The 24,797-nt window shown below is 36.5% G+C and overlaps 1 protein-coding gene across 1 annotated transcript; it reads right to left on the reverse strand.

The window, feature by feature from the left end:
* Positions 1-8,188: 8,188 nt before the first annotated feature.
* On the reverse strand, positions 8,189-13,000 carry LOC129277204 (U3 small nucleolar RNA-associated protein 4 homolog). The gene is made up of 5 exons (XM_064095702.1): positions 12,887-13,000; positions 12,009-12,287; positions 10,965-11,063; positions 9,130-9,315; positions 8,189-8,356 (listed from the first exon to the last, which is right to left on the reverse strand). Exons 1-5 carry the CDS (start codon positions 12,998-13,000, stop codon positions 8,189-8,191), a joined length of 846 nt encoding a protein of 281 aa, XP_063951772.1.
* Positions 13,001-24,797: the final 11,797 nt, after the last annotated feature.

Genomic DNA, 24,797 nt, shown 5'->3' on the forward strand with positions numbered 1-24,797 from the left:
GGTGCGTAATTGGGACAGCAGCCTTGTCCCCATTTTCCTCAACTAATTAATGGTTTTACCAGATCCCAAACGTGATGCCGCAGACAGACATCCACCCTCGATCCTATCCCGACTTACAGCAGGCGAGGGAGGTAGACTGATCCAGGGATGGTAGGATGGCTGGCTGAGTAGCATTTGAGTATGCTGGGAGAGACTGTGGCATTATTGCTTTGCCACAAAATACGAGGGAAGCTGACCATGCTAAAAACACACACATACACACAGTTGGATGGTCATTTTTATGTTTCTGGACATGATTATTTAAAAAAGCCCCCAGTCCCCCACTCCTCCAGTTCCGCAGCTCTCTTCTTTATTGATGCAAATAACCTTTGCATATGATGTGTCATAGCAGTGCAGTCTATGGGAGTTGTCCTTTTAAAGGCCCCCTCGCACCTAACTTAATTGCCTGAAATATGCCTTGCGATGGCTGGCGAAAATAATTTTCAATGGTAACTGATAGTAAATCATATTTACCCTTTATGTTTGGGTTCGTACACCTTCTGAACTAACAGCTGCGATTATTCAAATTCGCGCGGAAATTTTGAACATGTTTAAAATTTCCCAACGAATTGAAAAATCGTTGGTCATCTGTTTGAATTTGCATCTCTTATTTAGTCTGTGGTAATCGTTCGTTTATCCTTAGTGTGTTATTGTAGCCAGGCCTCTATAATGTCGGGCAAGTGATAAAAAAATTTGCTTGCCCGATTTGTTTTCAAATATTCATTTGCTCTTAATTATTCTTTTCGGTCCTGGCTGAACTTGATTTACTGGCGCTGCCCTTGGCATTTCTTTTTCTTGACTCTTGTTCAAGTTGTTATGGCCGCCGATCACGACGACAAAAGTCGCCTATTTTAGTCTGACGACTCATTGTTTATTTGGTTTGAAGTTGAAGCCGAGTCCTGGCCAGGGTGACCAGATTTCACAAAATGAAATACGGGACAATCGACAAAAAAAAAAAGATCAAGAAAGAAGGCTACACAGTGTTAGACTTGTGAAAAAAGTACAGAATTGGAAGGGAGGGTGAACGAAAGAATGAAGTAGAGAAAGAAAAGAGATGAATTGAGAAGAAAGAAAGAAAAAATGAAGGGGAAAATGAAGGAAATAATAAAAATATAAGTTCTAATAAAAGAAGGATGAGAGAATAAAAATAGATAAAAAGGTTTCTGTCATTCTTTGAATTGAATATAGAAAGAAAAAAAAAGAAAAGGGAAGATGAATAAATGTGTGAAAGTCAAAACAAAGAAGAGAAAGACAAAAAGAAAGTAAGAAAAAAGGAGGAGGAAAGAAAGAATGAAGGAAAGAAAATTTTCTTTCATTCTTGGAAAGAAAGAAACAAAGAAAGAAGAAAACAGGAAGGAAGAAAGGGAAAGAAAGTATAAGGGAAAAGAATAAGGACAAAATGAAATAAATAATGAAAGAAAGAAAGGAGGAAAGAGAGGGAGGAAAGAATGAAGGGAGGCCAGAATGAAAAAAAAAAGAAATAATGGAAGGAGAGATAGAACGAAAAATAAAAACGAATGGAAGGGAGAAGGAATGAAGGAAACAAAATAAAAGGAAATGTAATAAAGAAGGCAAGTAAGAGAAAGAAGGAAAGAAAGAAAATGAACAGAGAGAGAGAGAGAGAGAGAAAGGATCAGGAAAAAAAATAGATATGTAACAAAAAAGGGCAAGAAGGAAAAATTAAGATAGAAGGATAGAAAAGAAAGAAAGAGGAAAAAGTTCAAAATTCAAGCAAATAAAAACTATTCAATCATATAACAAAAATCCTAATGATAATTGATATTTGGTGTTTTTTTTATATATTTAAAAAAAAAAAAAAAACTAAAATGTTTTAGAAAATGAATAAAATACGGGACGTCTGGTCCTGGCTGAGTCAGTCCGAAGCTTGCATGCATTCAGCGCGATCTAGCTCGAGACTCGGCTGGCTCGATCGCGATCGCTCGTGTACGTCCGTACATGCGCTCAGAGGGCGAGAGAGGGGTTTCCCCAGCTAGCTCCTTCGTCGATTAGTAGCGCATGCGCACATTGTAGTTTAGAAAGTAAGATGGCAGCCTCCATCGAACGGGACCGCTGGTGATAAATTGTCGCCTTTTGTCGGTAAATTGGCGCTGATTTGACATGTTTCCACTGTTTTTTTACTGGTATGACATTGTATGAGAGATAATTGGCCGATAATTGCAATTTATCAAAAAATTATTAAACTTTACTGTCAATTTATCTTTTTCATTTTCAAAACAACCACTTGCCCGATCGGGCAATTGACTTTGAGAAATGCTTGCCCGCACGTCATTTTCACTTGCCCCGGGCAAGCGGGTTTGTCGCGCCCTGTTGTAGCGCATAGTCCCTCATCGCGCTTTTGCCAAAGTGGACCGATCTCGAAAGAACCCTTAACAAAGCAACATGATGACACAAACATACAAAAACACCCGATCTATTCCCTCGTCTTCATTTCTAATTGCACGCCATATCAAACCATTGCTCAGTGTTCGTTCGTCTTATTGGGTTATATCAACCCTTCGCTCGCCTTTGGCTGCAATTTACTCAAAGAGGTGAACCGAAAAATCGATATCCTTCGCATGTCATATTTATTCTTCGCTTACCGTTCATCTATAAAATTCGACAATAGTTACTGATCGCAGGAATTGACGGAAATTTTATTTGAATTTGTTGAATTCGCATGCATTTCGTGCATTTTTCCCATTCGTCACCCTTCGTCCGCCTACATTAAGTCAGGTGTGAGGGGGCTTTAAGGAAAGAAGATTAAAGGAATGGAAAATTAAAAAAAAAAAAAAATTAAAGAGAGAGAGCTCTAGATAAAGAAGAGGTACCAGGGCAATGCAGTATCTGACATATTTGAGAACTGTATCTCACACTGTTGTACTCCAATACTAATATATACATGTGCTATGTCTCCTGAGTATTGGGCTTAAACTGAGGGAGTAGTTTACTCTCCTCAAGACTTCACCCTGATTTATTGACATGTCATTACCATAGCAACACAGTATAACATAAAAAACTGCTTCTTGCATATGTTTTTACTTCAAGGCTGCTGCTACTACTACTACAAGTACAAGTACAACTACTACTACTACTACTACTACTACTACTACTACCACTACCACTACCACTACCACTACCACCACCACCACCACCACCACCACCACCACCACCACCACCACCACCACCACCACCACCACCACCACCACCACCACTACTACTACGACTATTACTACTACTGCTATTACCACAGCACAAAAGAAATCACAAATGGGATTTGTGCAAACAATTCAAAACGCACATCACACTGCTATTTTTACTATTGAATATAAATTTGAGCAAATTCTGTGTCCAAATCTGACATTTTCTCACAAAAATGTTACATACTAATACATGGAATTCAATTATGCATTTTATTTTCAGCAGATTAAGATTATAAAAAAAAAAATTCATGCAGGCATTCATAACTAATTTTCTAAGAAAAAAAATGTGAGAAACTGTGCTGTGCTTCACAATATTATATTGCATGAAACTACCGTGAAAGTTTAAATATCAGATCCACTGCTTGCGCCTGCAAACAATCTTTATTTGTCATTCTTTGAACAAAGCATTCCGTGATAGACTTGGACACCAAGGGGCTGTCCTTGTGATAAAAGGCTTCCAAAAATGTCAGGACGAATGATCCGGCATGTCTGGGTTTTAATGAGGGATTAGGGGCATTGTTGTCATGTGTCGCAACACCTGTGAGCTAAACTTGGCAATTGTCTGACCTTGATATCAGTCAGCAGACAAGATTTTACCCGGGTACCTTTACCGCAATGGGTGTTTCCATTTCACACCTACCCAAGGAAAAAAATTACATGGAGGCTCGGGGCAATTTCACTCCAGATTGCTTAAAAGAGCCCTAGAAATAAAAAAGAGCCTGGGAAGATCCCTATTCACTGAGGCGTTAAAGCTTTTCTAATGTTGAAGATACAGAAAGTAGGTTGCGAAATGTAGCCCCCCCCCAAAAAAAAAAAAAATAATAATAATAATTTTTTTTTGCCTGCACCTACCAAATAATCACAAAATATCAGGTACTTAGCCATTCTGCACAAACAGTAATTGAATATGGGCAATTCCATAAAATGATCAACGTTTTTGTACGCCTGACCCCCATTTTTCTCAAGTCTTACTTCACTTCACAATCTTAGCAAGTCATGGTCCTTTGAGAACATTACAGACTGTCAGAAGAACAAGAAATCTGAGACAGAAAATTTCATGAAGGTCCCACATATAGGCGGTCGGACGTACACATTTTATGGAATTGCCTAAATGTAAAACCAAAAAAAGGATACAATTTTTGCACACCAAACACACACAAGTTGGACCTTATAGATCGTATTGTCAAGACTAACAGGAATAAATCAACAATCATTCACTTTAAAGGTCAAGTCCACCCCAGGAAATTGTTGATTTGAATAAAAAGAGAAAAATCCAACAAGCATAACACTGAAAAATTCATCAAAATCGGATGTCAAATAAGAAAGTTATGGCATTTTAAAGTTTCGCTTATTTTTCACAAAACAGTGATATGCACAACTCAGTGACATGCAAATGAGTCAGTCGATGATGTCCATCACTCACTATTTCTTTTGTTTTTTATTGTTTGAATTATACGATATTTCATTTTTCACAGATTTAACAATAAGGACCAACTTGAATGAACCATTATAGTATTAAACAATGCTAATTCCACATGTTCAGGGAGGAATCATTGTTGTTTCACTTGACAATGAGGAGAAAATTAGAATATTTAATATAATAAAATACAAAGGAAATAGTAAGTGGATGACGTCATCAGTCTCCTCATTTGCATACCAGCCAGTATATACTGTTTTGTGAAATTAAGCGAAACTTTAAAATGTCATAACTTTCTTATTTTACATCCGATTTTGATGAAATTTTCAGTGTTAAGCTTGTTGGATTTTTCTCTTTTTATTCAAATCAACTTTTTGTTGGGGTGGACTTGTCCTTTAAGGTAATATCAAAGCCATACAGTACATATATAAGTTACACTTTGAAAAATAAAAATAAACTAATGCTTTAAAGCCTGTTTGTTTAGCTTTGGTAAATCCCTCCAAATGTGTATCACTATTCCAATTCATTGTACTAGATTAAATAAAAGTGTATGCCCTAAAACAGTTATGATGTGTAGGATATGAAATGAAAATATAGAACCTGTTCTAAAGCACAGTATACATATGATGCATGCACAAGAGTTCATTAGGCGATCTATCCTCACACGAGTTGAGGCTCTGTTCAGTACATTGCAAGAAGCCTAATGGCTTCTTGCAATGGGGTGAACACAGCCTCAACAAGAGTGGATAGGTCATAATGGATGAATGAAGACATGCATCATTTGGTTTATACAACAAATTTTCTAGATTTTATTATTTGACAAGAAAAGAGAAGAAAAACAACAAAAGCAGATGGAATTAAGATATATATTTTTGTCCGACAATTAATTTTCTCTGAAAATATTACTATTTTCCCCGTGTATGAAAGCAGTTAATTGTTTTTGTCCTTTTGTGAGGCACTTTGATTCATGAATTTGAGCGCGCACAGTTCAGCCTTGTTGATGCGCTTACTTGGATGCACGCACAGTTCAGCCTTGTTGATGGGCTTACTTCGATGCGCGCAATCACACACACATACATACAAAATGTATGTACACACACATGCTCAGTGGTACACACTGAGGAGAGAGCTCAACCATGCAATGGAAAAATAAAAAAATGCACGGTCATTGGGCAATGGAAAATAAAATTTGCATGCAGCACAAAATGGATCAAATATTGAATGGCTTTCAACCAATCAAATTACAAGAATCTTTGTATGAGAAGTATAAAATAGACTGAAAATTTTAGGATAAATTGTACTCTTTTTCTGTAGGCCCTAATACATAATCGCTCAATTTGTCAGTGGTAAAATAGCCTTTTTAAAGAAAATTAAAAACATCACCGAGAGGGAGGCCTAGCCATCCCAGAATTTACGCTTCAAATTTCACAGAGAATCGACAATATCGATGGGTATACTTCATAAGAATGTTAGATGAAACTCCAGTATAATTCACATACACTGACACTGCTTAAGATGAACTATACAATATGAGCCTACTTGCAGAGTTCCAAACAGTCTTATGTGTTGTGTGCCAATATTTCCTGGCAATATTATTCAACAAACTAAGAAATATATCACTCAAATAGACTAGACAGAAGAAATGATGATGAATCGTAAGCGGATATAGGATGCTTAGACAAATCAATTTGCACCTGCCGAATGTCATTTTTTTGGCATGTAGAATTAAAAAAATTTGAAATAATTGTATAAATGGAGGTATAGAGCAATTGTTCTTGATATAAACGATCATGTTTTTATTGGAAGTGCCTCGAAAAAAAAATCTGCAGATTTTATTTACTTACATTTAAATGTATTTCCCCCCTTTTTCTTCTTTGCTAGCTATTTTGAAATATATATATGATAATAAAGGTAATCACAATGACTGTGGAAATGATAACAGTAATGGTAATGTTTTTCAGTAATGTTGGATGTCTTTCCTAGTCCTTGCCTGATCTTGCAGTAGTTTTGTAACAACATGATACCATGATGATCACTTGTTCTATTTCTCAATAGAACCTTTCTCCTTGTGATTTTTCTATTCTATCCTTGTCTCAAATTTATTTACAACTTATAGATTTGTTTATTAAATTTCAATGCCTGTATTATGTTTATCAACTCCTTATAGTACACTTTTTCCATAAATTTTGATGCCACCTTTTTTGTAAACTGTTCCCATCTATATATAATATATTTAATCAATACTCTGTAAGTGCAATACGCATATTGAATAACCCCTTATAATTTGTATTATTTAACTATTTTGCTTCACTTGTTAAATTAGGAATTTATGATTGCTTTGTATAGGCTACTTTGTTTGTATCAGTCTCCTGACTGTTCTAACAAGGAATTTTTTTTAAATGAACCCGAAATGAACGAAATGAAAAGCTGGTGAATTGTCCATTGGTCTGTACCCACTTTGTCTATTTTCTCTTTGGTCTTATGCCACACGGTCTAATCCTTACATTGTCTCCAAACACTTTGGTCCGATTGCCATTTAGCCTATTTATCATTTCGTATAATTTCCACTTAGTCAATACCCATTTTGTCTAATATTCACCGGGGGGGGGGGGGGGTGTTTCACAAACATGACCTAGAGTCGCACTTATATGTCTAATTGCGCGCGGTATAAAAGGCACAACAGCATTGGTCAGATCATGCTAAAAGGGTGCGCACTACTGCATATTGATCAATAAGATTCCGCGTTGCATATCATGTACGCGTCGGCATTTAAAGGGGAATCCAACCCAAATAAAAACTTGTTTTATAAGGAAAAGAAAAATCAGACAAGGTGATAGGTAAAAGTTTGAACAATATCGGACAAACAACAAGAAAGTTATGAATTTTTAAAAGTTGTAAATATTGGTAATCACTATACCAATGGAGACTTCAAATTGGCCGCATATGGGATGATGTCATAGTGATGTAAGGCAAGGACTACTCTTCCATGTACTCCAATACATATTATGGCTAAAATGTCATTTTTCCAAAAAGTTTCATTTCAAATTATATTTCTCTTTCATGAGGACATAAAACAATATACTACCTGGGTTATATTTAGATTACTGCCCCAGGGGAACGGGTACTTAGGAGAAAACCACAAATCCCTGATAATAAAGTACATGGCCTATGGGAAAGTTGTCCTTGCCCCTTGTCATAATTTACTTACCCAGTTGCCAATTTGAAATCTACATAGTATTAGTGATCTCAATTTTAAAGCAGCTATAACTTTATTATTGCTTGTCCGATTTCTTTCAAACTTTCACCATTCTGTTTAATTTATTTTTCTCCTTCCCAACACAACATTTTATAGCCAAGGCTGGATTCCCCTTTAAGTGCAACCTAAGTCATACTTAAATCTTTGTGAAACACCCCCCTGGTCTAACACAATTAGTCTACGATAGTTGAATATACTGCTTGTGGTCAGAATTTCCTTAGACAAGGCATACGGCACCTTGACAGAGTATACATAGCCTGCTTTTACAACTTTTGCTCATTTTCCTGAAGATGACAAGCACACACTTGTAGAAATGTCAAGTTTGGGTGGTCCTTTTTTAGGACTAACATATGCCAAAGAAAGAATTGTGTACTGTGAAACCACTACACTTTCCTTTGACAGAGTAAATAATAAGTAGATGAAGTAGAACAACTGGACATTAGACTGAAAGAGAATTAGAGTAAGGGGGTTTAGACCATGTGTAGGGTAGATCAAATGGTATCAGACCAAAATGATAGGAAACCAAATTGTCCCGAATTCACAAAGGTGGTTTTAAAACCATTAGTTGAACCCATGGTTGATGCAGATTTCCTGTATAAATTACGCTTATTTATCGCGTATATAAAAAAAATGTCCATTGGTGATGCGCGCTTTTGTCACAGTGCCTGTTGTCATGGTTAGGTACGCTATTTTATTCATGAGTCCGCTATTTGAAGAATGGACTCATTAATTCAAAACAGTGGACTCATGAATAAAATAGTGTGGATAACCAAGGCAACAGCAGGGGTGTGAGTGGTCACAAATAAAAAGATCTGAAAAAAGCTGAAGAGTGTTGAAAAAATCTGAAATAGAAAGAGCTCCCATACCTTTTGTACAGAGGAAAGCCAAAAATAAGCTGAAATTAAGCTGAAAATCAAAACCAACAAAATCTGAAATCAGATAAAAATCTGATCTCTCACACCCCTGCAACAGGCGTCAATTTGGCGCAATGTCACAAAAGCGCCCATCAGCATTGGACATTTTTTGATATACGCAGTAAATAAGCGTTATCTATACAGGAAATCTGCATAAACCATGGGTTCAACCAATGATTTTAAAAACCAACTTTATGAATTTGGGCAAATAGGTTTAGACCATGTTGAATTAGACCATCTCAGAAGAAGCCCACTGGTTGTAATCCAAGTGTATATAAACTGAAACAGAGACATAAAGCCTACCTTGGACTTGTCTATGACGGTCAACCAGGTTCCGTCTTGGACCAGAAGCCTGTCAGGGTTCAAAGGATCAAAGGTCATCTGGTGAATGACGCTGGTTTTGACCATCCACGCTTGATGGAGCCCTTGTTTATGAACAGCCCTGCTCCAAGGTGTGTACTCGTGCTTGGTGAAGTCATACTCCGCAATCTAGAGCATAGAGCAAAGGAAAAACTTTAACATTGATCAGCTAATGTAGAATGAAGATAGTTTACATGAACTATGATAGGCTCTGGGACATTTTTGCTAGTAGGCAGACCTCCTCCAGAGAGTGAACTCCGCTTGTAGGGAGTGAAGTTGTACTCTGCAATCTCGAGGATAGAGCAAAGGAATCACTCTAATCCTTTTCAGGACCAACATATGCCCAAGAAAGATACATGGTGTACCGTGAAACCTACTACACGAATCACTCTAACATTCAAAGGAAAAACTTTAATATTGATCAGCTAACATAGAATGAAGATAGTCTATATGATGAACTATGATAGGCTCTGGTATATCCTTGCTAGTATACAGGTGGATGTTTCATAAAGCTGTTCGTAAGTTAGGAGCGACTGGTGATCCTTGCTTATGGCAAATGATTCATTAGCGATGGTTTTGCGCGTAAGAAAGGATCACCAGTCGTTCTTAAAGTCGCTCTTAACTTACGACAGCTTTATGAAACGACCCCCTGGATTGAACTGAATCCAAACCATCAGACTTGATAATCTTCCTAGTGTTGTCCTGACAAAACTTTCAAGCGACCATAATTTTACCCTAGAATGTTTGCAATTTACAAAATTCTGCAGAACAATGTTGCTAAAAAGCACCTGAAGCAATAATAGTACTAATACTCACTTCTTGAATAGTGCATATCAGATACCATAATTTCTCTATATGTGCTTCCAAAGGGACTTGGATATTTATTACCCTTAGTTAAGCGAGGCAGGCCTTTTACAGCACACAAGCGTTTCAGGAATAAATTCCTGCTGAGTTTCCCATCTACCTCACCAGGGTTGAGTGCAGCACAATGTGAGTCAAAATCTTACCACAGGAAATTACAAGCCACTAGAGATCCCAATCATGATCTATGACAAAAATTGTATAGACTCCAAGATACCATTTATATCTTGGATAAAAATGCTAAGTGAGATGTCTTTAAATAAGACAGAAATCAGCATCAATCTGAAATTCTTTAAAAATCTCATGAGATGAAAATGCTTTGTATTGACTTGCCATTTGATTTGTGATCGTTGCATATCAAAGAAAATCACTTTGAACGGTGTGCTCTGGTGGTTCTGACGCTCGCACTTGAAACAGAGGGTCGAGGGTTTGAATCCCAGACATGGTATAATATCCTTCAGCAAGAAATTGATCCACATCATGCTGCATTCAACCTAGGTGAGGAGCATCGTGGTCTAGTGGTTATGCCTCTCCTCTTTCAATCTGAGGGACATGATGTCGATTCCCAGCCATGGCATGTTTTCCTTCAGCAAGAAATTTACCTACATTGTGCTGCACTCAACCCAGGTGAGGTAAATGGGTACCAGCAGGAATTTACTCCTCAAAAAGCTGTGAGCACTGGAATCGGTAGACTAGCTTAGCCGGGGTAATATAGGAGCGCCTTGAGCACCTAGCAAGGTGGATGCGTGTGCTATACAAATTATTTTTTTTTTTATTAAATGGATACCTGGCAGGATCATTCCTTTAATGCATCATGGCTGGAGCTAATTAAATTGAGGGAATATTGTGTGCCACTGAATAGGAGAATAGATAATAAAAACCTCATATATGCGATTGTTAAGACGATGACTACTTACTTTTCTGTCAGTATAAGCTACTGCTAGTTGCTTATTGGATGGGTGGAATTCTAAACAACATGGATGGACCTTGGTGTGAGGCAGGACCACTGATTTGATCTGCAAATGGGACACAAATTGATAACCAGATCATGAACACATGAAAAATTGAAGAAAAAAAACCCATTCAGTTCTACATTCTGAGTAGAATGTGGAAGAACTTGTATTAAAGGGGAATGAAAGTATTGGAACAAGTTAGAAATAGAAAAATCAAAGAAAAAGATGAAAGTTTCAGAATAATTGGACAAACATTAACAAAGTTATTGGCAATGTGCCTAAGATTTATGATGTCAAACATGAACAACTCTACCCTTTATACTCTGCAAACTTGCCCAGGTGAAACCTATATTTCATGTCTCCCATGAAAAGAACATGTGATCTATGCATAGGCCATAAAAAAGGTAGGATTTCAGTGAAATACACACAAACTTAAAAATGGAGTTGTACAACTGTGACATCACACATCTTCAGGATCTTGTCCAACTGCACAAATGCGCAGAAATTTGGCACGATCCACAAAACAGCAAAATTAATTTTTCAAGGATATTGTGAAATTTCATTGACGATGCTAATTTATGCAAGATTTATGCATGAAATCAGAATTCTCTCTGCTAAGTTTCTTAATTGTGTCTGAGTGAGAGCGATTATAGGTTCATCCATATTAAGCCTTATTTTGTGATATTTGTAATCTGCCAAATGTGAAAGCTTTAATAAGTGTTTGTTCTCCCATGAAATAGGATATTTGACTATACATAAATAGGCCCGAGTCATACCAGTTGGTCAACTGGTGCCTGGCCATTGCTGCAGGTCATCGGTGCAACTCTCTAAAATGGTGGACCAATGAAATACATAATTCACAGGGTCAAAGACTGTGACAATGAACCAATTTAAGAACTATATTTCCTATAGGCCAGGTAAAAAAAAATTATGACTCGGACCTAATGTATTTTGACGATTAATAACCATCATCCAAGTGTCAAAGTTGAACAAGGTCCTAGTTTTTACCTTGTTAGAATTCAGTGGTAAGACAGCCACCTTGCCCTCTGACCCCACAACAGCAACCCTCTCTCCATCCCTGCTGACCGTCAGCGCCGTGTACGGCCCCTGGACCTCTGCTACCGATACGGACTGGACCAGGGGCTGGGGACAGTCCACTCCATCTGGACCGTCAACGGTGAGGACCTGAAGACCCGATGATCTACCTGATGCAGAGACCAGCTTGGATGAATCGGAGGTAAAGACTAGATGATGCGCAGGATGCAGGTTGGAAGGGATGGTAGGCACCTGGACGAGAAGATAACAAGGTTGTTCTAAAAGAAGATATCTATCATCTCATTTTCCCTGGAGCCTTGCAATCTTGCATGTTTTCTTTGACATGAATGGATGGTTAGGTAGCACACTACATATGCGCTTCTTGTCCATAAAAGCTATGGCTGAACTATGCAATCAAGTTTGTAGTTGAAGTAAACACTGATTTCAAGAGAAATTCTTTAAAGACATTAACCAAACTTAGTGAAATCATGAAACAGATAAGCACATGTGGGACAGTGTATTATTATTATTAGAAAAGATTAGCACCCAGTGCACCCCCAGCCTACGCCCTTGGGACCACGGTTTATATCCCACCACTTGCGTCCTTTGGCAAGGCGTTTATCTATATTTGCAACTCTCCACCCAGGTGTAGTAAATAGGTAGAAGAAATTTCTTGAATGTTTTGGCACCCCATCAGGGTAGCCAAGCTTAAGCCGGGGTAATAATACGAAGCACTTAGTACCGCTTTCTATTGGGTGCTTTTTAAATTATTATCATTATTATGTTGTTTTTATCCCACATAAGTTGATTGGTGGTTAAATCAAATATATGACTACATGTAACCAACTCACCCTGTTTATTGACAACGGGTTGTGCGTGATATGATAGACTCTGATTTTCTCCACATCTGAATACGCTACCCATGTTCCACAGCTGCTGATGGTGCTGCATCGGATCTGTTCCATGCCCTGTATCAAAGATAAAAAGGAAAATCAAACTCCTTAAAGTTTTCACATCTCTTACCATGTAAATAACTAAAAATAGATTATTTAAATAGAAATAAAAAAATGAAATACATGACCAGCCATCCCTAACCTGTAAATAGCCAAAATACAATAGTTATTTGATCTTCAAAAGTAAAAATTATAAAATCACCTTATCTGACAGAATAATTCTTCATCTGACTTCATACTGTCAAAATATCAAATTGTATATACATGTAAGATAAGATAGAAGAGCTGACATCACTTTTTTGTGGAATGTGTGGAAGTTTCATCAAGTTTGCACAGTGCATACATATCATTCTTGAGTGAACCAATAACCTCAATCCATGTTTTTTCCTTTATCGTTTTAACGTTCACTGATTTTTTTCTCCACTTAAACAAGTACTAGTGTGGGTTAGTTATTGTTGATCATTTTTGACAAGTTTTATCTCACTTTAAAGCTCCGGACGTGCTCCTGTAAGTTCAATCAAATCTCAAAATTAATTTTGGGCGGTGAGTCAAGAATAGTGCGTTTGTAGGCTCACAATCATGAGACCTTTATTTGGTAGAAAAACAGAAAATAATTATAGGGTTGTTTGCAAGCAAACGCAACTCCAAATATCAAATTAGACTTGATTCTTAGCCAATTAGAAGTTTGCATATGGGACTTAAGCTTGATTTTTTTTTCTTGAGTTAAAATGCAACACTCTCTGCCAACAGCCCTCCTGAACAGTTTCTTGTATTTTTTGTAATTGGATAGGTGTAAAGCATCAGTTATGTTCAGCTAAAACTGATAATCTTGATAATTAATATTAATGTTGGATTTGTATGCATTTTGCCAGACAAATCTTCCAGTATGCACCTAATTGAGCATAAATGATTGATGATAATACAAAATACAGAAGAGAGATATGTAAAAGATAGGTAATAAAGTGATGAGAGAGTAATGTGCATTTCGGTTCAACGGCCGCACGAATGTTGTATGACAAAATGGATAAGATTCTTAAAGGGAAATTTCACCCTTACGTTAAGTTAGTTTTATCAAAAGCTGAAAAAATAGAGAATGATACTGGTAAGGGTTTGATGAAAATACAACAAAGAATGAGAAAGAGTTAGTTTTAAAATGATTAATTTTTTATGTCATTTGTGAGCTGCTCCCCAAACAGGTATATTATATGATTAAAAAATCCATCAATTTCAATTTTTAATGGAAGATGAACATGAATATGAATTTTTTCTTATAGAAGGGGGTGTAAAATGATGTGTCTGTTGACGTATCTCCCAACAAATATGTGTAAATTCATCTTCATTTATTTTTTAGAAAATGATATTTTTGGAATTTATAGCACACAGCGTATAGAGAAGCTTCTCGTTTATAATGTCACTCCATATTAACATTTTTAATCAGAAACATAAATAAAGGCAGTTTCTGCATCTTAGGTGAACATGTTCGAAACGGCTATTGAGAGACACTGGAAAAACAATCCAATAAAATTTTTACCCAACTTTTTTTCTTATATATCCAATGTGACGAGGGGCAAATAATCTGCAAGCATTACAACTCTACATCCAAGTATAAAATAAACCTTTATTTATGAAGATAAGTACCAAACATAGATAATTTAGACCAAAGAAGAGTGAAAACCTTGCTATATTGAAGTTCTGGAAAATATCAGAATCTTCCCAAAAAGCAATTATTTATGTGTGGCTTTCCTTCTACAGAGATCCAGTCTAGACACAGCTTCCTGTCCAGCTGAATGAATTCAATGCCCAGTTCATAAAGACAGATCAGGGAGATTAATGAATCCCTTTAAGATTTAAGATTAATCAAACACTCCCTAAAAGAATCAAATGTGAAGAAAAATTCATACCTATTATAGATCATAGGTTTTAAAAAATCCAGAGTTCCCACAAACAAAATTTAATTTTCAAGATTGATTTTAAAGGAGAATGAAACTCTTGGAGCAAGTTAGCTTTTGTGAAAGCAGAAAAATCAAAGAATAAAATCAACAAAAGTTTGAGTAAAATAAGACTAGCAATAGAAGAGTTATGAGCATTTGAATGTCGAGATCACTAATGCTATGGAGATCCTCCCATTGGCAATGCGACCAAGATCTATGATGTCACAGATGAACAATTCTCCCCTTTTGGACACTGAAAATATATCCCAAAACATCTCTTTTTGCTCATTCTAATGATATGACAAATGATTCATCAATGATATAATGTTGTGAAACCTCTGTACTTGTCCTCTCATAAAGAGAACACCTCACCTTGTGATAGACTCTATAAAAGTGAGAATATAAGTGAAATAAGTACTAAAGTAATGAGGGAGTTGTACGTGTGTGACATCACAGATCTTGGTCGCATTGCCAATGGGAGGATCTACATGGCATTAGCGATCTCAATATTCAAATGCTCATAACTTTCTTATTAGTCTTTCAATCTTCCTCAAACTTTCAACAATATGTTTCTTTGATTTTTCTCTTTGATATGGATTCAGCTGGTTTCAAGGGTTTCATTCTCCTTTAAGATTGATAAATCCCCCCATCCTACTTCTCCACTCTCATTAAATACACCATCAAATTATTGATTTACATGTAGGCATGAACATACAAAAATAACTATAAAAAAGATTAATCATAATAACCAGAGGAATAGCAGTCACTGAAATACTAATGGTAATGTGAATTTACTTTCCTCACTTCCAAATGACTTCTTGCACATATTAACTTACGGCAAATTTCTGACAATGAAGTGAAAATGTTTCTCTTTGTTCTTTTTTGCTTTTATGACACTTTCCTTCGAGACCACATTTCACTTTTTTTTCCATCTTGGCTATATAAATCGATCACATGCATGGTCTGCTCTGCATGCTAAATTTGATTTTTCATTTGATATTCACAGACACCGTCAGACATCTCCTCCCTTTTAGATATTCAGTCTGTATTTCATCAGTAACAAAATATTCAATTGTCTGCATGTAAATGAATAGGGCGATCTCACTGGGCAAATACTGTGATCAAGTAAAACAACCCCCCATTACGAGCTGCATGCATTATGCATTTCATCTCCCCTCTGTCCCTTTTAGGCATTCTCACACCAGCCCTGTTCCAAAAATACCCTCAAACCACAAGAATTGGTTCCGGCCTCAAATACCCAATCTGCACATCCACACATCCCTGAACCTGACAAAGTTTCTTGATTTCATCTCCCCTAAGTCCACTATAGGCATACTAACACCAGCCCTGTTCCAAAAATACCTTCAAATTATGAGACCTGGTTAAGGCCTCAAATACCAAATGATTTATCTGACATCTTCACACCACCCTGAACTAGACAAAGTTTCTTTTATAAAGCAGCCTAATGGCTCTCATACAGCATAAGACTGGTGTCAGTTGGTGTTCATAGAAGACTGCATAACTCTTGCATTAAATGCTGTTCAGTACATGTGGGTGTTATCATAACACCTTTGGCTAATTGCTACTCTTATACTCTTCTGTGTTATTCAATATCTTGGGTGTAATTTCAACACCCTATGCTGGTGGTCATCTAAGAAGACAAAGTGGTGTCAATATTAACATCAAAGTTTTTAAAGTGCATATCACTATACAAGGGATACGCGTTCTCCATGCTTCACATAAAAACAATCTCCTAATTTGCAACCATATTGGAAAAATCTCTCAAAGTTTTCATAATTTTGAAAAGTTTGCATGTATTTTCTTTCAGAAATATCAAGAGTACTTTACCTGCTAGATTAGATCTTTATTTTCCTTTAAAGTCAGTTAGGTGTTAAAAGCACCTTGGTCACAGACATAACCCCCTAAAATCATGCAATCTATTCCTTGCCCAGGTCTTTTTTTATAGTTGGGTGGGTGTAAAAGCATCTTGGTTACAGACATAACCCCTGAAATCATGCAATCTATTCCTTGTCTATCTGTCGTGACTTCTGGGAAATCAGAAGAAATAATATCTGCTATGACAAACGCCACTCTACCCAGCTAGAATGACATTATTCAGGGTTCAGAATGGAGCCAGGTTTAAAGAGAAAGTTCGGTTTTGGGGTAGAGATTCCAGTTTTCCACTTTCTAAAATATTCCATGTTCTACAGTGGCATGTACAAAACATATATAGCAAAAATCTTTGAAAAATGTAAGTTTCCATGGAGAAAACACGTGAAAAAAAGCCAAACACTGTCAAGAGGTTTGATAGGATATTTCCTCACTCCTTCAGTTTTTTTTTTACTGGACTTTCCTTGGAATTTCATAACTTTCACTGTATCACAACATCAAAATTAACAATATTGGCTCACTGCATTTTCACAATACGTATTTCACTTTGGTATTAACAATCTCAAGCATGATACACAGGAATGAAAATTTCAGGATAAAATTCTCATATTTCATTTCCTGATGCACAATACTCTTGTCAAATATATATACAAAGAAGAAGGTGTTGAGTCAGTAATGCTCTTCTTCTAGTTTGCTTTATACTCCCTATCTATATGCATCTAGACTAATTCCTCCCAGAGCGACTTCACCCAAGATGAATGAACATATCATGAGAGTGTTTCATGAAGCACCTTGTCAGTGATTTTAACTGACAAATTTTCTCTGCGCCAATCAGATACAAGGATTTCAGTAGCTTATAACAACAGTCAGTAAGAGTCTGTTTCATGAAATGCTCCTCAGAACATCCGCAAGAACCAGCTATGAAGGGTATCCACTATCATGCCTCAAGTCTTTTGAGAGAGAATGAGAAAGTGAACAATCTTTTGAGTAGATCTGATTCAAAGCAAACCTCTGTAATGACTGTCCAGACATGGCATGATAAGATGCCCCATCATGATGCACAATATCAACTCTCAAATATAAGGGATTTATGGCTAAAAGTGAACAAGCAAACTCATCATTTTAGACATTAAATTTACTTTGAGAAATCTAATTGTTTAAGTGCTGTTTCATATTCTTCCGACTATGGTACAGTCTCGAATTAGGCAATTTTTTCTATAGCAAGAATTGAATTGAAATAGAAGCTGTTGTAATGTGCAGTAGTTGAGGCAACTCATTCATCTCTTCATTGAAGTGTTCCTTTGTCTTATGACCAAACTTGACTAGCTGCTGTGAGCAACGACTCAAATACAAAATTCTTTACAATCAAGGGAAGGGGTGTTTGACCATGACTTTCCAGTGAACACAGGTTGGGGTTTCATAAAGCTGTTCGTAAGTTAAGAGCGACTTTAAGAACGACTGGTGATCATTTCTTGTGGTAAATGGTGTACACCAAGATATTCATTGGCTATGGCTTAGCGCGTACGAAGGTTCAACAGTCGTTCTTAAAGTCGCTCTTCACCTACGAACAGCTAATAATAAAAGCACTTCCTGATCTGAAAGTAAAATATTTTTCGCACTGCTGACACGAAATACAAACACAAAAGTAGAGCAAATAATTAGAAGCAGCCTCATGTTCGCTGTGTAATTTTCTGTCCATTGATTTGTCATTTTGATGCTCCCTAGGAAATCTTAAGAATGAAGGATCTGCTATAATTGTAATTTCTTGGGTTTACATTAATCTGCAATTTTCACTCCCTGACAAGATTTTCACTTCAACAAATCTGGCATGGTAAAAAAAGATAAACTAAAGAAAAAGCATTTGTCGCCTGTGTAGCCTAGAGCTGAAGAAAATGACATCTTTCCAGGGAGTTTGGGATAACAGGTAATGAAGAGTAGTGGGAGTTTAAGGCCAATTATCATCAAAATGATTGAAAAATGGTCTCATATTGCATTGATTCCTTGAAAAGTATCCGCACCAAACATTATTTAACATCCAAATCACCTGATAATGACTTTTATTCTGAGTCATAGTCATGATTGACCAACATCACACTGATATGCTCAACAAGACAAGCAAAACTCTCTTATAAATTTCTTGAGTTACTAATTTGGATGACAGTGACAGTGTGAGCGGAAGGAAAACCCAGCTGATGGAACGATCTTCCCCAAGTCTCAATGTCTCGGTAATGAAAACATATCTGGTAACTTCTGGGAGTCCCTGGGGATTGTCTGTGAGGCGCGATTCTTTGGAAAATTGGAGGAAGCGAGGCAATCCAGAGGAACAGAAAGGAAAAGGGAAAGGAGTGCTCCTCTCCTACCGAATCTCTTGCCCGTCAAAGAATACATCACAATAGAACAGGGGTTTTTGTTTATCAGGACACACAATCTATCTGTTGTCTTGTCTTGGTGGAATCGCTTACGGTGCTTCAATCCATCAACACGAATGCCTGCTGCAGGGTGGGGGGATGCCTGATAAACCAATGGCTGATGTCTTGATCACTTTCTATCCTTACAGGTACAAGGAATTCTAAGGATAAACTCGCTACATTCATGATTACACTTTCCTCTCCTGTGAGATGGATGTATTTAAAGGGCAAGTCCACCCCAGAAGAGAGAAAAATCAAACAAGAATAATGCTGAATATTTCATAACAATATAATGTAAGAAAATTTGAAGCATTTTAAAGTTCCACTTAATACTTTTCACAAAACAATTAAATGCACAACTAAGAGATATGCAAATAAGAGGGTTGCGCCGGTGGAGGGGGGGGGGGGCACTCACATATATAAGTGGTACGGGGACTTGCCGCTTTGATGACCCCCTTTTTCAGACCTAATTTTCAGTTCTCTAGATACTCCGAATGACAAAAGTAAGTTTAGAAGCCTTCCAGCCCCGCTTGCAAGACCCCCCGTTACGAGACATCTCAGTTCCCCAGCCCTGCCAAAATTGTCAAGCGCAAGCACCGCATGCGAGAGATGCACATACGGCTGTGCAACTCATTACATATAACTAGTAGCCGCTCCATGCATGGCTAGCGCATGCACAGCGCTATTTTGAAATGTACCTACAGTGCCGCGATCCCGTTCCGTAGACCCTGTTTTTCACATCACACGGTATATATCTAGTTCCCAAGACCCCTTTCTTTACACTTTTAGTCAGTTCCTTAAATAGACCCCCATTTCAGAGTTTCGTGAGGCACACCCCCATCAAAAACTAATTTGAGTGCCCCCCCCCCCCCCCGGGTTGATGATGTCACTCACTCTTTCTATTGTATTTTATTATATGAAATATGAAATAATTCAATTTTTACATATTTGATGATGATGAAACTTATCTTTGACCAACAGTCGGTGGCAACAATGGCAACTACACCTTTTAAGGGAGGAATCAAACCTTAATTCAATTATGAAAAAAAAATTACAATATTTCATATTTCACTTAATAAAATATAAAAGAAATAGTGGATGATGTCATCATAGGTTCTCACATTTCCATACCACCAAGGTTATCTGTTACGTGAAATTAAGTGAAATGTTAAAATGTTATCACTTTCTTATTTTACATCCAATTTGATCACATATTCAGTATTATGCTAGTTTGATTTTTCTCTTTTCATTCAAATCCACTTTCTTTTCTAGGGTGGACTACTCCTTAAAGGAGGCTCTCAAAGTAAAACCACTTCATTTTTAAACGGGCTTGCAAAGTCCTCAAGAAGCTCACATTTTTCTTGAACCTTGATGGTTTCATAAAAAACAACAATATGTCTCAAATTCCCAGTGCGTACTTTAATATCAGAATGTTCTACTATCATAATTAGTATCTTTCTTATCATTATGCACCTTTTATGGTTGTTGTTATTGCAGTGCAATAGGGAATGGAATTCTATTACGGCACAACCTGCGATCACTAGAATAAGGTGATAAATACACTTTTGATGGTCTAACTCCTATGAAAATAAATTCAACACTTTTTTTCATTTTATCATAAACAATTTCATTGCAAAAACACACAATTCATCAAGAAGGAAATGTTGTCTATAATAAGTCACTTGTTCTTAAAAAATGTTGGAAATCAGGGCCCCGTCTTACAAAGAGTTGTGATTGATCCGATCAACCACAACTATGGACGGCTAGCAACGTCAACATCTAAAATGCAAATTTGTTCAAAATATTTTCCAGGTATGATGTATATTCCTACATTCATCATTCTCTTGAAGATTCAGTGTGATTCTCTTTGTTTACTAAGGAGATTGTGCAAATTTCCTGTAGAAAAAATTATGGTATGTATGGATTTCCACGCAGTTGAGATTGATTGGATCAATTGTAACTCTTAGTAAGACAAGGCCCAGCTTATCTGAGGAGTAACTCTTCATATCCTGTGTCTATAAATTGAAGTCATTGGCCTATATTCTCAAATCCAATTTAATTCAGACCATGGTCTAAATTTGTGATAAAATTATGGGAAGCTGAAAACGTCAAAATTTTGTTTACATTGTATACTAGTATTTTTAAATTAATCCTATCATCATGCATTAATGGTGAAGAGATATATTTCAATTATTATTCCAAGAAGGGTATGAATGAATTGGGCACCATGTTTCAACAAGCCTTTATTGGGTTGAATGGCATTTGTGTCTTTTGTTTCTATCTTAAAACCATGTTGTGTCTCATCTTCCTATTCTAGGAATGCATTTCTGAACACTTCACTCTTGTTCTTTCTTAGGTTTACCATGAAGAATTACCCCGCCAAGTCCTTCTCCTGTCTACCGCAAGACGTCCAAAATTTGTCTTCCAAGATACACATAGCTAGTTGCTGCTGGCAGGTGATGTGAGTGATACCAACCTAATATCATTAGTTTCCTTTTGACAAAACATTACAACAGCGAACTACCTGGGTGCGATAAAGCTTGAACTGATTGAAAGCTTACCAACTGATGAAAATGGACGTTTCTTCATGATGGGAGGGGGGGGGATGCTGAAGGCAAGAGTATCGACTTGTCTCTGCAATGTGCATACTGGATATAAAGCTTTCTCTGTCTCATGGTTGCTTTGAGAAATACGTAGTTTTCCTTCTTGGAATAGGGGACGGTGGCGGGGGAGGGGTCCAATGCATGAGTTTTAAGTTTAAAAAAAAAAACTATGTACTGGATCTATGTATAATAAAGTGAAGGAACATTGACTATCAAGCCATGCAGCAGCTAGTGATACAGATCACTTTTTCTCAGTCACTTTAACTAATGTGTACATGATAAATATTGTGCATTCTCGGTACAGTACAAAGAATTGTTAGTGCAATTCAGGACTCTCGCCAGCTGTTGCTATTCAATGTAATTGTACCATATTGTCATAAAAATAGATAAAATAGACAAAAATTTATTTATATAGCGTACAGCGTTTTCTATATAGAAATTATCTAGACGTAATCTATTCCAAGGCGAACTGATATTATAACCCATGCTTTAGATCAAGCTGGCATTTCTAGCGCTTTGCATTCAAGGAATTGATCTAGCTGGATACCTGTTCACCTCACCTGGGTTCAGTGCAGTACAAAGTGGATCAATTTATTGCTGAAGGAAATTACACCATGGCTAGGATTTGAACCTACAACTCCCTGTTTAAAAGTCTGGAGACTATTCCACTGAGCTGCTATGATCCAGAATAATAGTAATTAGGTTTTACATGATTTAACATGACACAATCAATCTATTACAATTCTAAATTCTTAATTGAAAAGTAGCATTAGAAATAAATCTCTTCATTAAAGAAATTCAAATGACTTTCACAGATGGCAAGAAGGCAATAAGAATCAGAGAACTGTCACCTCTTATTAATCATGGGTAATCTTAAATTAATCTAAAGAGAGAATCAGAGAATAACTTGCATTCAAGCAGGGACAGTGGCAGGGTATTTGGATGGTGATCTGAAGGGGGGGGGGGGAGATGATTTTATTATGTTTTAAATTCTCATTAAAATAATAGAGGTATTACCAGAGTTATATAACCAAGGCCTCCCCTATTATATTCTTCTTTCTCCCCTCTTCTTCCTGTCTTTTCTCTTTTTTAACCCCTTTTTTTTACCACTGAGAATCGGGGGGGGGGGGGGGGGGAGGGAGGGGTACTCCTGTGCTGACCCCCCCCCCCAGTGGTGCCATGAGAAATTGTATCAGTATTGGTTTGAAAAAGACCAGTCACTCAAGGGTGATTCCATATGTGTCATAGGGGACATTTAGAGAACATTTGACAGTTTTTTTTACAAGAAAAACAAAAAATATTCCAGTAACTAAAGGTGATCATCAAGTACTACCAGAGTGTTAGGAAAGCCAAGACTTAACATGACTTGAATTCACATCCTGTATAATACAGATTTAAAATAGTAATGTGTCGTACGGACGCAGAAAAAGTGGCTTTTTTAGAAACCTCAAGTTTGTACTCTAAAGTCTGTGAGTTGGACAGATAATTTTCATAGAAACTGAACTCAAATTGATATTCAATTACCCAAGAACAAACACATCTATGAAAGAAAGCAATATAAATATTCATGAATAAATAAAGCAAATTACAATTTTCGAGAGCATTGTGGCGTACGGGACACTCAAAATGTGTCGTACGGGATATCTCTAAATTGAAGCCAAATTTCTTACTTTATGTCTCTTTGACTTCTTCAATCACTTTATTTGGCTGATGATAATGATAATCCTATCAAACTAAAGACATTCATTATGTTAGAAACCGCTTTTGGCTGAATATTTCTGTCAATATATCATAAACAATATAATGTGTCTTACGAGACACTTGTGTGTTGAACAGGTACTTGCGTGTTGTACTGGACAGTCTGAATAAAACAATGAACTTTTTATCAATCAGAAGGGGAGCATTGCCCCTAAATTCTTCCTTTTTAATGAAAAGCCTTTTAATAAATAGTCATTCAGGACAATATAATTAGGTAACCTCAATATATACAATCGGGAGCAATATATTATAAGTTTTTCATGATGGAAAATGTACAATGGTTCACATCATTTTTACGAGCTGAAAAACTTGAGGTTTTGTGTGAAGTTGTATTTTAATGAATTAATTGATGATTTCCAATACACTATTTAAACAATGAATGAATGAAACTGTTTATGTAAATTATGGGGCTAAAATGTTATGATTTTTTCATATAAAATGTATATATACATGATATATGTCACAACTGTCACTTGACATCCCACAAAATATTTTTTTTCTAAAGAAATGCGATTCTACTTTTTCAAACCTTTCTGCATTTCATGAAATCATATGGTTTGTCTTATTTTCCAGATTTTTTTTTGAACAACATGGTTTGTCTTATTTTCCAGATTTTCGTTTTACAACTTGAAAAAAGTAAGGAGTTTCAATACTGTATAAAAAAAAATTAGTGATCATCAAGGGAAGTCCAAATAGATGATTGATATGTGAATATATTTTTTTTGACATCTTACAATATTTTCACATTAGCATGCAAGAGGAAGTCATCTTCCAGGCTAGGGTGAATCAATTATAAAGGTTTTCTTTTCATGTTCAATGAGAAAGAAATTAACCTGCTCTGACCAGTGAAAATCACCAGTTTAGCTGAAGGGGTTCACAAAAGAATATGCCTACATGAAGTCAATTAAAATGGTTAGAATCACCTATTTCATGTTCTATGGAGATAAAAAAATTCCTTTTTCAGCTCACTTTATGTCAAATAAATTACTTAAATTAAAATAGGCCTACAATTTATAGTTTCTGAATCCAAATCCTGCAATTAAATGCAGTATATATTATGTGTTGTACAGGACATGTCCCGTACGACACACACTGTGTCATACAAGACAACTTTTAAAAGGACAATTATTGAAAAATGAAGGGCAGTAATTAGATCCTTATGGGATAAATCGATCACCCATGGGTCAAAGAAAGAGAAACTGATATTGTGAAATTGCAT

This window comes from Lytechinus pictus, chromosome 2 (genome assembly GCF_037042905.1).
Source record: "Lytechinus pictus isolate F3 Inbred chromosome 2, Lp3.0, whole genome shotgun sequence".
Lineage (NCBI taxonomy): Eukaryota > Metazoa > Echinodermata > Echinoidea > Temnopleuroida > Toxopneustidae > Lytechinus > Lytechinus pictus.